Source organism: Lynx canadensis, chromosome C1, assembly GCF_007474595.2.
Source record: "Lynx canadensis isolate LIC74 chromosome C1, mLynCan4.pri.v2, whole genome shotgun sequence".
Taxonomy (NCBI): Eukaryota; Metazoa; Chordata; class Mammalia; order Carnivora; family Felidae; genus Lynx; species Lynx canadensis.
Window position 1 is genome coordinate 82,768,133 of NC_044310.1, and position 15,160 is coordinate 82,783,292.

At 35.0% G+C, this 15,160-nt stretch overlaps 1 protein-coding gene across 1 annotated transcript in view; it reads right to left on the minus strand.

Moving 5' to 3' along the window:
* The window catches only part of DPYD (dihydropyrimidine dehydrogenase), an 863,978-nt gene that overhangs the window by 569,628 nt on the left and 279,190 nt on the right, over nt 1-15,160 (minus strand). The window contains 1 exon segment of the mRNA XM_030327163.1: nt 11,607-11,694. Within this exon segment, the coding sequence (XP_030183023.1) occupies nt 11,607-11,694 (88 nt within the window).

Sequence of the window (15,160 nt, forward strand, 5' to 3'; positions counted from 1 at the left end):
TAAAAGGGAAATTTATAAATTTTAAAAAAATCATTATTTACCAATGACACCAACTTAGAGGATTAGTTACGAGTATGACTTTGGGGGGCCCTGGGTGGCGCAGTCGGTTAAGTGTCCGACTTCAGCCAGGTGACGATCTCGTGGTCCGTGAGTTCGAGCCCCGCGTCAGGCTCTGGGCTGATGGCTCAGAGCCTGGAGCCTGTTTCTGATTCTGTGTCTCCCTCTCTCTGCCCCTCCCCCGTTCGTGCTCTGTCTCTCTCTGTCCCAAAAAATAAATAAACGTTGAAAAAAAAAAAGAGTATGACTTTGGTTTCAAATGGACTTCAGTTTGAATCCTGGTTGTAATACTGAGAAAATTACTTAACATCTCTTACCACTGTTTATACATATGTGAAATGGAGGTATCAGCAATATCCCAAAATTACTTTGTGAGAACTAATTTATTCAAAGAACTTAGCCAATTCTCTAAGAAATTAAGCCACTATATGTATTATTTCATATATACAAAATTCTTATTTTGTATCAAAATAAGATACAAAATCAAAATTTTGTATGCAATTATTTGCATTAAAGTATTTTATTGTTTTTCTAAATAAATAACAACCTTTTAAATTTATTTTGCAAACTATTATTCCTAGCACACAGATACACATATGGTAGAATATAACAACATAGTTTAAACTATGATCAGCCGATGATAAGATTAAAAGGATAAGAATAGTAGAAAAGCAGCTGAATACAGTATGGTCTTCATAAAAGACAAAAGAAAGGCTATTTTATCCCAGTAAGAAGGAAACAACCACAGAGATGTGAAATAGCAGTCAATTTTAAATCATGCTATTCTAGCACTGATTAATCTATCACTGAAATGTAGATATTAAGCCTCAACAAACAAAATACTGTGTACATACAAAAGTAAAGAGTAGAAACACAAAATAAGAACTTAAAGATCCAAGGAAGCAATTTTTCAGTTAAATATGTCTTTCTTCCACTAAACTGGATGTATTCACATAATCTTTGACTGATTAACTGAGGTACCAATATCTTCTCCAAATTTAATTTATGAATTAAGAGCTGTATGTACAATTTATCTCCGTAACACAAGCAAAGTGAACATCTGTTAACTTTCTGCTATATAAATTTGTGTATGGGGGGTGGGTGTGAACACAGCCTCTGATGTGTAATATTCTTTCCATCTGCACACCAGGTGGCACTGCATGGTTAATCAGAAGATGATAACACACATCAAGATTTCTTACGTATTTGGAGGTAAGGAAATAAATCAAAATTTTGTTTAAAAATTTTTTTCTTAAATGTCCACAGTAAATTAATTAATAATTTACTTTTAAAGGGTTATGTTATTTGAGTTAATAATGTAAATTAATCATCATTACAGTAGTGTTCTTCCCATATATTAATTTCTTACACAACTTTAATATTACCAAGAAATACAAGTTTAAGAAATTGAGAAAGAGTAATGTAACCAAACTAGGTTCTATCCCACTGATTTCTATTTATTCATTTAAGTAAATTTGTGTCACACAATAGAGCCTTGGGGAATTTAGAACAACATGAATTCACTAGCTGTCCCTTAAACAATTCAAAGGCAGGGTCCGGAGAAAAACTGATGTGATATAAATTCCAACTGAATTTCTTCTGAAACTGATTTACACTTAAAATACTATGTCTTAATGAAGTCTCCTCTTAAAAGCAACTATCTTGCTTTAGAACATACTGCTTTTAAGTATTTCATGTCAAAGAAGGTGTTATTTACATGTCAGTGAAAATAATATTATTCCATATGAGCTAATACTGCTTAACCAAAGATGGTATAGCCTAATGTGTATAAATGCAAAATAGTGATAAATAAGACACAAAAATTAACCTGCACAGTTTCTCCCTCCTATTCTTTGGAAAGATTATTTCTAGAAAGAAATCTGAAGCATATGTAGAAATATACCTAATTTCTTCTAATTTGCATCAACTTCCGCTATTTCCATATCATTTCTCATGCCTATCTTATTAATCCCTCATTCCTTGTGTGTAATGGGGGCCCTTATTTAACCAAGTTTTGCATACAGTGATTTGCAAAAGTGTAAGATAAGCGGGTCTGTGCAGTGTGTAGTGTGAATAAAGCTATCTAGTAGTATGTCTCCTAGCTCTAATTAGAAACCACTGATGCGTCGTACATACGTATTTAATGTCATGAATTCCAGATTCAATTTCTTGAATTTGGGGGTAGGGGAAAGAGGTTGTATACTGTGATGTTCCTTAATTCTTCTATGGCAATACCCACTACCTCAGTGATTTCTGGTTAATTATCCTAAGTTTATTCTCCAACATAAACATTTACTTCCAGAGGACAACCCAGATCTACAGGATGATTACACCATTTTTCAAAAAACCATCATGATGTCCATAGTGTATGTTCAATAACATCCCCTTCCAAGTGCAACTAATAATTTTTAGTCACAAAAAAAGGTAACCAGGAGCCATAAGCAGCAGTTGAAAGAAAACATTTGGGTTAGTCCAATAATTTCCCAACCCTTTTCCAGTTACTTTTGAAGTGTTAATTAAGTTATTGGAACTACTTAAAACAATAGTGTTGGAACAATGAAATTGACAAAACATGGTTTTTTTCTCCTTCTTTAAGTAACTAGTGTAAGTGAAATATATTTTCATTCCATGAAATACATATATAGAAATATAATAATAATTCCTCCATGTCTCCATAAAAAGAAATCTAGAGAAGAAAAAGTGTTCAATATTTTAAAATGTAATTTATACTAGTAAAAATGTTTAATAAAAAACATGGCATATAGAATATTTTGAAATAAACTTCTCGCTAAATGAATTATTTCCTTTTTTGCTGTAATATGGGAGAAATAGGTTATTTTAATTCATTAAATCAACAATACAATTGATTTTTATGGAGAAACTACAATATTCCAGAAATTCTACCAGCAGAAAAAAAAAAAGGATTTTCTTATATCACCATCTTCATCATAAAATGCTTATTAAACACCCTCAAGAAAATAACATTACCTTTACCAAAATGCTCAAAGGCAACACGTAATATTTAACACAGCAGTGTTAATACTTCATGTAGGGGCGTCTGGATGGCTCAGTCGGTTAAGTGTCTGACTTTGGCTCAGGTCGTGATCTCGAGGTCTACAAGTTTGAGCTATGCATTGGGATCTATGCTGACAGACCAGAGCCTGGAGCCTGCTTCGGATTCTGTGTCTCCCCAATCTCTCCGCCCCTCCCCCGCTTGTGCTCTGTCTCTCCCTCTCAAAAATAAATAAACATTTAAAAAAACTAAAAAAAATTACTTCACATAAAGTATAAATGTAGAATATCATGAACTGTAACATTTAGAATTTAATTCATTGCCTTTGATTAAATAATCAAAACCACAAAATGTCTTTGCATTTTGTAAAAAAAAAAAAAAAAAAAAAAAGACAAAGCTATGAAGATGCATGGAAAGATCCACAAATTTAAAAGAAGCTAAATGATCATATAGTTTCAAACTTCTTCTCAAGAAGTTATTACATTGTTTTTCATTTATTCCTTTGTTTCTCTTTTCTTTTTATTCTTCTAATTATTTTACAACAAAAAATGTTATTGATGTTATACTATATTCATGTTACAAAATGTGCTAACCTGTAAAATACAATAATTTAAAAAACTAATCCCTACTGTCATAGGTTTTTAATATAGTGTGTTTGTGTGGGGGGCAAGGGAATATACATGCATACAACCAAAAATAATAAAAGGAAAACTATATTTAGTTCCATAAATGACATATAAAACATTTTGCTATTCTATGAACACAGAATAAACATTTATTTCAGCAGGATGAGTATGAATGTCTTAGGTAAGAAGTGGCATTTCAGATGAATACTGTAAGTACTGACTTTACCACATGGAGACAGACTAAAACATTTTCTTAGTAAAGGCAAGACTATAAGCCAAGACATAATGATGGAAGAGTTCAGGTTACTTTTGAGGGATGGCTAAGACAGATCTATGAAGTGGTAGCTTTAAGGCTGAAGGGATAGATTTGGACAGCTGTTGTAGCCTGTTGAAAGTCATACAAAGGAACTTGACTTATTCTGAATGCAGCAACAACAACTAAAAGTAACAGACATTTACACCTTGTTTTTAAGAAGTGTTACCTGAGGTGGAGAGTTCTTCATATTAGACACCATATTACTAAGAGAAGTAGAGTGGGGCAACAAGGATAGCCATCATAGGGACCAGGGTTACTCTTACTGACATGATTAGCACTGTCTCCTAATACAATCAAACTATTCAGGAATTAGTGCTAGCTTACTGAACTTGCAATCAGAACAAGGACATTTTAAAGAAAATAAACCTATCTGTGTATCTTCATGATAGGGGCTCAAAGAACTCCAGGCCCATTTATTCACGTGTCTTTAAAGAGATACCACCAATATTTTCTCAGATTATTTTTTTCCTTTCTTTCTATACTTGTAAAATTGACCAGTCCCTATCACCTGCTTCTGCAGATTAAGATGCACTTTCTATAGATATGTTAATATGATCAAAGAATAATTGCCCTACATCTATTTTATCTCCTTCTGGGGGCTTTGCTTGAACTCATTAAATGATGATTTAATGAACTCTCAGCTGGAATTGTATCTCTCTCGTTTCTGAATTCTGGGGAGCCATCTCACAATTATACCCAAGTACTTACAAGTGACACTAGATTAGACAATATTACAAATTTTTTAAAAAGTGGATTGTCAAAATATTCGTAACTTTTTTTTTTTTGCTTAAAATTAAGTCAGGTTTATTATTTTAAAGTAATCTACTCATAACTGTGCACAATTCCTAAACAACTTCAGTTTTTATCTGTGGACATAAGAGGGTGGTCTAAAAACCTTATTCCATTTTCTGCTAAATAAATAGAAAGTATACATAATTATGTACAATTTAGAAACTCCTGATTAAGAAGCTAATTAAGAATAGCTGTTACAAAGAAGAACTCTGGCTCTAAGAAGGCACAAGAGATTTAATTAAAGGCCACATTGTATTAAATTTGTTAACAAATTTAATACCACAATTTCTCAATAGACTTTCTTAATTGTAATTATCTTTTCTTCAGCTGTTAAAATATTTGAGAATCATATTTAAAAAAATATTTTCTTATGGTAACTGGGAAAAAAAGACAATGGGTGATAATAGTGAGAAAAGTACAGTGAGGCTAAGTGCATGAAATAATTCTTCCAGAGTATAAGGTCACATGTTCAAGATCCTTAAATTGGACAATTCAATGTAGGCAGGTGTCATCAGATAACTTGTTGGCTTTCAGCCACTGTGTCTCTTAACAGTTTTGAAAAATGGATGTTTGCATTTGTTACATTTTTCCTACCTTCTCTATAAAATCCACTTTCCACTGTTCAGTTGTACTTACTAGTTTTCTTTAATCTTTTTTAATCTTTATTTTCTTATCCATAAAATAAAGTTAATAATAACTACCTCAAGGGGCATTTTAAAAGTTATGGTATAGACTCTATTAAAAATTGAAGGGGAAAAAAAAGAATTGAACATGGAATATTTTAGCTATTACTGCTACTACCAATATCAGTACCATCAATATCACTAATCCTACTTATTTCATTTATGGTATAATACCAATTTTAATCTAATACCCCCTAGGTTTGGTCAATGCTATAATACCCACTAAATTGCCAACATGTTTCAATATCCTATCAGTTTATTTTGGCAAATAATTAAAACAGTTGCACTAAAAATCCATAGAGTTGTTACAGAGTTCGTACTTTGCACCAGGCACTTTTCTAGGCACTGCAGCAAGGCAGACAGAATATACAGACTGCAAGAATTTGACTCCAGGTAGCTGAAACAAACATGCACCTAATCAATTATAATACAGGAAGTAAGTGCTAGAGTAAAGTACAAAGTCTAGTCTGTACATCCGGAAAGGGAACATGAACCCAATGGTGTGGGATTGGGGTAAGGAAGCAGCTTCATTTATCCAGACTAAAGAGTGAAGGTAGGAAGTGATCGTTAGAAAACTACTACATGAAGTGTAAAAAAAGACATGTAGGTTAACAACTTAAATATGAAAATAATGACAGTTGTAGGTCCAGCCAATACCATGTATTCTCCAAATACTGAGGAGAAAAAAAAAAAAATTAGATGAGGTAAAACTGAAACAGTTCAAAATGGCCGAAACACACAATTTAAGAAATAAAGTGACTGGAGACGTAAACTGTTGACCAAATCATAAGAGCCTTGAAAGTCTTATTTTAAGGAGTTTTTCCTCTATCCTGAAGGATATAGGGAGCTATGGCAAAGGAGAGAGTGTTTAATGAGGAAACTGCATCATGAGATCTAATTTTAGAAAGATCACTACTTCTGTTGTAGAGATAATGATGCCTGGGGAAACTGGTTTGAAGGCTACAGCAGTGGTCCAGTATAGTTAATGGCGGGGAATGGTATAGCAAGAAATGAATTCAAGAGAAATCTTTGAGGTAGACACAAATTAAGCATCTGGTGGTGAGACAGTGACTATTTATCTCTATAATATCTTCCTGCAGTTCCTGCTCCCTTTGTGTCTATTATGACTGCAATAATGGATTTTACTGTTATTTCCTCTGCAATCCCTTCTCTCTCCAAAGTATTTAAAACAAAAATTCAGGAAAAAAGAAAACTCTCATCAGAAGAATATACAAAGTTTACCCATTTATTTGAGGGTGCCTTATTGGATGTTCTTTCCCTTACATGTTTGTTTAATCTTTTTTTTTTACCACTGCTATGTTTTGTGAGACTACCACAGGAAAATTACTGCAAAAGGGAAAGCAAATGGGCTCTTCTGAAGCAAAGGATAAAGGTTCAACTCTTCAGTCTTCTAAAACAGTTGTTTTTAAACCTGACTCTAGAATATAATCAGCCAAAGAACTTAAAAACAACAATAATAAAAAATTATGCTCGGGGCGCCTGGGTGGCGCAGTCGGTTAAGCGTCCGACTTCAGCTAGGTCACGATCTCGCGGTCCGGGAGTTCGAGCCCCGCATCAGGCTCTGGGCTGATGGCACAGAGCCTGGAGCCTGTTTCCGATTCTGTGTCTCCCTCTCTCTCTGCCCCTCCCCCGTTCATGCTCTGTCTCTCTCTGTCCCAAAATAAATAAACGTTGAAAAAAAAAATTAAAAAAAAAAAAATTATGCTCATGTCCAGCCCACTCTGACCACATCTCACTCCTCAAATTATATGATACTATTGTTTTTTAATCTCATAACTTTCCTGATTGAAATTAAAATCAAGCTAAAAGCAGAATTTGATTTTGTTTTTATTTATGTACTTTTTTAATATTTATTTTTGAGAGAGATAGCAAGAGCACGAGTGGGTAAGGGACAGAGAGACAGAGACGGACACACAGAATCTGAAGCAGGCTGCAGGCTCTGAGCTGTCAGCACAGAGCCCCACACAGGGCTGGAACTCACGAACTGCCAGATCATGACCTGAGCCGAAGTTGGACACTCAACTGACTAAGCCACCCAGGCACCCCTCTTTGCATTTTTAATTCCTTAGCACAGTGCCTAGAACATTGCAGTCATTAAATATTTTTTAATTCACTCATCAGTTATTTACTGATAGGTGCTGGTCATGCTATAAGAATAGTATTTCAGGGTCTTTACAACATACAACAGTGGATTTCAAATAATGACTATTAAGCCACATTTTAAAAATACAGAATCTGAAGCAGGCTCCAGCTCTGAACTGTCAGCACAGAGCCCGACAGGGCTTGAACTCACGAACCATGAGACCATGACCTGAGCTGAAGTTGGACACTTAACCAACCGAGCCACCCAGATGCCCCAAAATACATTTTTTTAATAATATGCAGGGTGCATGTGCAAGTATGCAAACCAAAAACAAATACACACAAAACTGAAAATATTTTTCACAAAATACATTTACCCTAACCATGAGCAACACACTTTGATATTTTCTATTCTTTTGTGTTCAATTTTGTAAAATAAAAAAAAATGATGGCTGTAATCCATTATATTGATTTTAATACCAACCAAAGAGAATCACCAATACTTTGAAAAACACTTGCATAGTGGATGTTCTAACTCTTTCTGAACATTGATAGTAACACACTCTGCAAGTGCTTTTATTTAAAAAAAAATAGCAAAATTTTAGAGTCTTTTAAAAAAATCCCAATTGTCTCAAAATAATTCAATACAGTTGGATAAAGGCACAGAGCTTTAAATCACTTATCTTTATTTCACTTAGAAGAAACTAAATCTGCCATGGGTAAAAAGATATGTGTCACAATAATGTACATTCATTGTGATGTTTTCTTTAATGGACTCTGTTAACATTAGTTAGGGAAAAACCTAAAAGTGAGCAACTTTTCAACAGCAATATCATACGTATTGTTAAAAATCAGGAAACATGAGAATATACTTTTGTTAATGCATTGGATTTACTAAGCTGTCCTGATGAGTCATATTTAATACAAAGTAAGACTTTTTTTTTCTTTTAGACAAACTAATATAGAATGGATAGTATTTATAAATATAGAAGATCTATAAATAGTATTCCCAACTACAGAAAGAGAATATACTCCATTCTCATTAATGACCTATGTAACCAATATGTAAGCAGTAAGTTCAGAGTGAATGCTTTGCTATCACTGCTTTACTAATCCTCTCAGTAAGGTATCCATGTGTCAAATACCAATGATGCACACCTATGGCTGAGAGACCATTATTTCTTTTCCCTCCATATTTATCACCCCCCTTGTCTGTAGTAATAGAAATTTAATGGGGGCTTATGTCCGCCCAGCTAGAGGCTATATTTCCCAGCATCCTCTGCTGTTAAGTCTGTTAAAATTTTTTTTAATGTTTTTTTTTTTAATTTTTAGAGAGACACAGTGCATGAGTGGGGGAGCAGAGAGAGAGAGAGGGAGACACAGAATCCAAAGCAGGCTCCAGGCTCTGAGCTGTCAGCACAGAGCCCAATGCAGGGCTCGAACCCATGAACCGTGAAATCATGACCTGAGCCAAAGTTGGACGCTTAACTGACTGAGCCACCCAGGCCCCCTGCTGTTAAGTATGTTTATGTGACCAGGTTGTGGACAACGAAGTAAAAACAAAAGTGCTATGTGCAATTGCTGGGTCATAAACTTCAAAGGAAAGGAGTTCCCTTCCTTACTTCCCATTTTTGTTAGCAGGAATGTGGGCAGAAGTGTATACCAACTGATGAAAGATGGAAGTTAGTGTTGAGGATGGTTCACACTGTTAGATGAGGGAGGATAAACATGTACTAGTTTAAGTCTCATTTTCCCTTCTTAAAGTGGCCAAACCTATATTCTAAATAATATAGGAGTCCTATTCCAAAATTGACTTCTCCAAACTGAGTGGGAAAAGGTAAAGTAAGTGAATGAAGTTTAATTACAATATAGAAGCATGGTTAATGAACAAAAGCATGTAAGGATGTGAGGCTGTCCAAGTAACAGGCAGTTATATGGTAATAGAAAGGTCATAAATTCCCAACTTGGCAATCAAAAGTGTCAAATAAACAACTCCTGGAGGTAACACTACTTGTCTTCTATAGACAGAAGCTTTTTTTTTTTTTTGACAAGATGAAACTTCCTTGTATATATTTCGTATAAAATACTGAAATAGAACATAACTGCATTCTACACATCACTACACCAAAATGTCAAAAGATTCACTTCCCAGCATGAAAATGCACAGCAACATAAATATGAAAGGACTCCACATTTTAAATGCAGTATTCACACCTCGGTGCGGAGTGAAATGGAGTATTGTGAACGGATGTGGCATTATCAAATAACATATGTAAGGGGATTTAATGGAATGAAATTTAAAAAAACTAAAACACATTATTGATTCTAACAGATGGAAGATACTGCTCTGGCTAAACTACTCAGAGTGATAAACCATTTAATTATTCCAAAGTTTTGTTATAATTTGCTTATTATGCAATTAATTTGGAGATATTTCAATGTATTAGTTATTTATTTGGCCCATCTCTCCAACACAGATTCTTTGTAGACAACATTTGTAGAGATACACAAAACTGCAATAGCATATACTACTCCATTAATGGGAAACCCATCTTTTATGCACACCTGCTGTAGGAAGCTGCAACGGTGAATTTCAAATAACTATTTGAAAACATCACCAATATTTCATACCTTTTGCCTTACTAAATTTTCCATTTATTATTCACCAAGCATTTTTGAACCTGTACTTGTTGAAAGTAACAACTTGCTGATCCAAATTGTTGGTATTAGAGTGTGCTTCATAAACGCTTGACTTATTTATTTATGTTATTTCTTGTATGTTAATTTAACATACAAATGTAATGTTGAAAGTAAAACCAAAGTTGGTTTAGTGCCTCTCAAAAGGAAACCTATGAAAATATCACACATCTTCTCCTTCCTGTTCTTGATCCACACAGTGATTATTGTACTTATGAAGATAATGTAGAGAAATAGCAATGACAGTTGAACTCAAGTTTCTGAAAGGAAGGAGGTTCAAGACACTTAGAAGCTAGAAATGATGGCAAAAATTTATTTTACTCTCCATAGGTTTTCATCTAAATAAAGGGAGTGACAGAGATGGTCTTAGACTTGGTGGTAATTACCTAGTAAGAGAATACATGGCATCCTGATAAGAAAAATGTAGTAGGCTAAGAAGCATTCCTGATAATTTCACTCCAGAAACACTATGAATAAGGATAGCTCCAAAACAAAAGTAATCCAATGTGTGATCACTTAAAGAGGAGGAAAAGTTTTCATCTCATATAGATTTATTTCTTAGCTATTCACATTTAAGGACTGGGAACTGCAGGAAAGACAAACTGAAAGACAGGAATATGGAGTTACTCAGTTTGTATGCTGTAACTGTCCCCAGAATGATCATATGAGAGAATGAACACAGTTTATGAGACAAAGACTAAGTTAAATCAACTCTTTCTTCTCTCTGGTCTCTCAGTAAAATAATAAGTGGATGGAAAAAAATGTTAGAAAACAACCTCCATGGAATGTGTAGACAAAATATACAACCATGATACACATGAAATACCTTAGCAGGTATGTGACTTCCAGATGTATCATTAAACATGTTTAAACTTTCAGCTAAATATGAAAATTCTTTAGGAAATTTTCAAAAAAAATGAATAGAACAAACAAAACCTGAGCCAATTCTGTCCTTTATTATCTATTTAGCCAATTTATTTTATCTTAAGAAAGCCACAGCATCTAGACACCTTTTAGCCCAAATTCTGAGCTTCCATGGCATGACTGAAAGATATTTTGTGTCTTAGAGATGTTCACTGATGATGATGACATAGGGAGAGAAACAGGAAATTTAAAAATGGTCTTGCCAAAGTCTATCCATAATAAAGGTGAGACAACACAGTTAGTTATAAATAGAAAACTTTCTTCAGCCACTCATTCCTGTCTGCTCTGAACAGATATAACTTCTATCATGGAAATGTCTACAGGCAGTTATTCTGAACATTGTCAGGATTTTTTTTTAAATTACAAAGAAAAATATTTAAAAGCAAACTACTCACCTATTCCAATGAAAGCAGCTTTGTACCCTTCTTCTTTCAAAGTACTAAGAGTCATGTCATCCACTGACAGGCTTTTGCCACAAATTATCTATAAGAAACAATATTTCAATAATGATGTTTTGGCATCTGATTAATTAAAACCTTAACTTTAACATCAAAAGGAACAGAAAATCGATATATAAAATTTCATATACATGTAGACATATTTTTGTCTTTTAGTATATAGGCTTACATGTACAAAACAGTATATAAATAGAACACTAACATGTCTTACTTAAAAGGACTAAATGCAAAAGTCTTTCAATGAAGTAGCAGAAGAAACACTAGTGTATTTAAAATCACATCAGTAAACTTTCATGCTTGATTAATACATTCAAGGCACTATGTGAGGCACTTTAAAGAATAAAATGATAAATGAACACAGTTCCTGCCTCAATGTATAATCAGGATCTGTGCAGAAGATATACATAAATAAATGTAACATAAAACAGAGTGTGATTAGCACATGTTTACAGGAATTTGGAGGATAGAGAGATTCACTCTGGCTAAGTTAGCAGGATGAGAATACAGGTAACAGAATTTTCATAGAGCTTTTTAAAATAATAGATAGAATTTTGATAGGGGACATGGTCCAGGGAAGGTGAATAAATCTGGGAGGCAGAGGGTAGTCATCCCTATTAAAAGTCACAATAACCTGTTCAGTACCCAGTCATGAGCCAATTTTCAGATCCGGAACCTACTGACTGCAGAAGGTGGCCAAGTCCCTAGGAAGAAGGACCTGTAACATCCCGCCAAATTAATACTATAATGATTCCCTTAGTCCTTCTCTAAAGGGAGCTATGGCCATTTACGCAAGTACTGTACACTGGGGAAAGGGGAATAATCACACATTTCAAGGACACTGGACACAGATCCTTCACTGACCTTGATAGCTAGGGATACAAGAGTACGGACTACAGGGACAAGGTAAAAGACAGAGCCTGGTTGAATTCTGGCTCACAGACCACTGAGATCACAGCCCCAGGTAGTGATTATTCCCCTAGTCTTCAGCTGCATAAGCAAAACTGCTACACTTGTTAGTTGAAGTTATCCCCACATTGGGTCACTGGTCTGTGAAGTAAGAGCTACAATAATTGGGAAGGACAGAGAACTTCTGAAACCCCAGTCGAGAGTAAATCAAACACACTACCATATACTGGGGGTGGGTAGGATGGGGAGAGATGGTGGTGATCCATGTTATATTTCTGTGTAATTCACCAGTCTGGTCTCAGCAGAGGCCAGATGATTCCTAGAGAATAACTGTAAACTACTGGAGGCTCAACCAAAGAGTACCCCTGAATACAGTTTCTGTGATAGGTGTGGTATTATTGCTAAAGCAGACTAACAAGGCCACAGGTACCCTGCATGTGGTATACTTTTCCATCCTGCTGCTGAGAAAAAGGAATCAGAAACAATTCACATTCAGAGAGGAAAGATAAGAATATTCATTTACAGTTTTGCCTCCGGAACATGTCGACTCTCTACTGTAATAATATATAACCTGAAACTATCTGGTCACCCCACAGAACATCACAGTGATCCATTACATTAAGAACACCATGCAGATTGGACAGCATGAGTAACAGGTGGCTAGTATGCTGGAGACTTTGTTAAGACACATGCCCTGCAGAGGGCCGACAATGAACCCTAAGAAGATCAAGGACTAGCCACTTGAGTGAAGTTTAGAGGTCTTGTCAGGTATGTGGCAGTATATCCTCCCTAAATAAAATATTTGCTGCAATTTTGCTTTCATTTACCACCATAGAGACGGAAGCACCCTTCCTGGTAGGCTTCTTTGGGTTCTGAAGATAGCATGTTCCTAAAAACAAAAGCCTCTAAACTGAGTCGTGGAGGGAGAACAAATTTTATGTATGAAACAGTACTTGAAAATAACCTGCACAGAATACTTAACTAAGTGCAAGGCTCTCTTCTAAACACTGCATATATGGGCTCATTTAATCCTCACAAGAACCCCTATGAAGTGGTATCAGTATCCTCATTTTACAGATGATGAAACCAAGGAATAAGAGGGCTTAGACAACCTTCATCCAAGTTACATCTATAGTCCAACTGCAGAGCCAGCAGGTGTAACAGTTATGCCCTGATGATTCTGAAGTAAAAGGAGAATGAAGGGTAGAACTGGCACCATCTTCAAAGGCACAGAACAACACATCACATGTGAAGACCTACTGAAATGTAGTGTTTCTGGAATACAAAGGGTAAAGCATAAAAAAGAAAGAGAAAGTAGGGGGAGAAGATGTCTGAGATTGTATCATAAAGGATCATTTTTGTTTTCCTAAAATACTAATTCTATTTTTATATTGGGAGATGGAATAACTGAAAGTTTCTAAGCCGAGGACAGCAAAAGTGAGATTAAAAACGAACATTCAGAACTCTGGAAGATATCAAATACCACAGAAAGAATTAAAACATCAAGTAAATTATAATATTAAAGATGCTTATAGTATCTAATAGTGTTAACTGGCATTAGAATTAGTAGCATTAGATACTACTCAATGTATCCAAAGTAAGATTTCCAAATTTCAATTTATGCTAATTTTTTTTTTTATTAAATTTTTTTTTCAACGTTTATTTATTTTTGGGACAGAGAGAGACAGAGCATGAACGGGGGAGGGGCAGAGAGAGAGGGAGACACAGAATCAGAAACAGGCTCCAGGCTCCGAGCCATCAGCCCAGAGCCTGACGCGGGGCTCGAACTCACGGACCGCGAGATCGTGACCTGGCTGAAGTCGGACGCTTAACCGACTGCGCCACCCAGGCGCCCCAATTTATGCTAATTTTTAAAGAATAGATTTTTTTATTTTATTAAACTATTTCTGATCATAAAGAAAGTTCTACTGTTTATTTTATGAAATACATAACCTTAATACTGGTATATATAAGGCTAGACATAAAAGAAATCTATAGGTCCAAACATTCTAAATTGAGTTTTAGCAAATAGAATGAGAATGCAGTTTCCAAAGTTGAGCAGTGGAATGCCCTGCCAATGGGTTAATTAGTGGAAGTGATCCTCAGAATACCTGACTTTAAGTTTAGTTTATCCACTGCCTCAGCAAAAAGATTCAAGAATACCCCCATCCCTCCTGAGGTGGTGCATGTATGGGCACAGCAATTTAGTTTAGTAGTGTTACTACATGCTTTATCAAATGATAATAAAGACATCCCAATCCTTCCACTCTAGTAGAGTGAACATGTCTGAGTTTATAATGTACAGGAAAGATGTAAAGACATTTCATATTTCTACAGTCTGTTTCCAGCTTAGCAGGCAATGTATGCAACTGGGGAAGAAAAAAAAATGAATTATATGTTTGTGTATTGAAAACTGGAAAGACAAGTAGCTTGATTCTTGGTATTAATACACTAGAACTGGGACCAGGAAGACTTTACTATACTGTGGACAGACATTGTGAGAAAGATGGATAATAGCCATCATTAGGAAGTAGCTCCATGATAGAAATGAGACAAAGCAATAATGGCAACATTGAGTGGAGTGT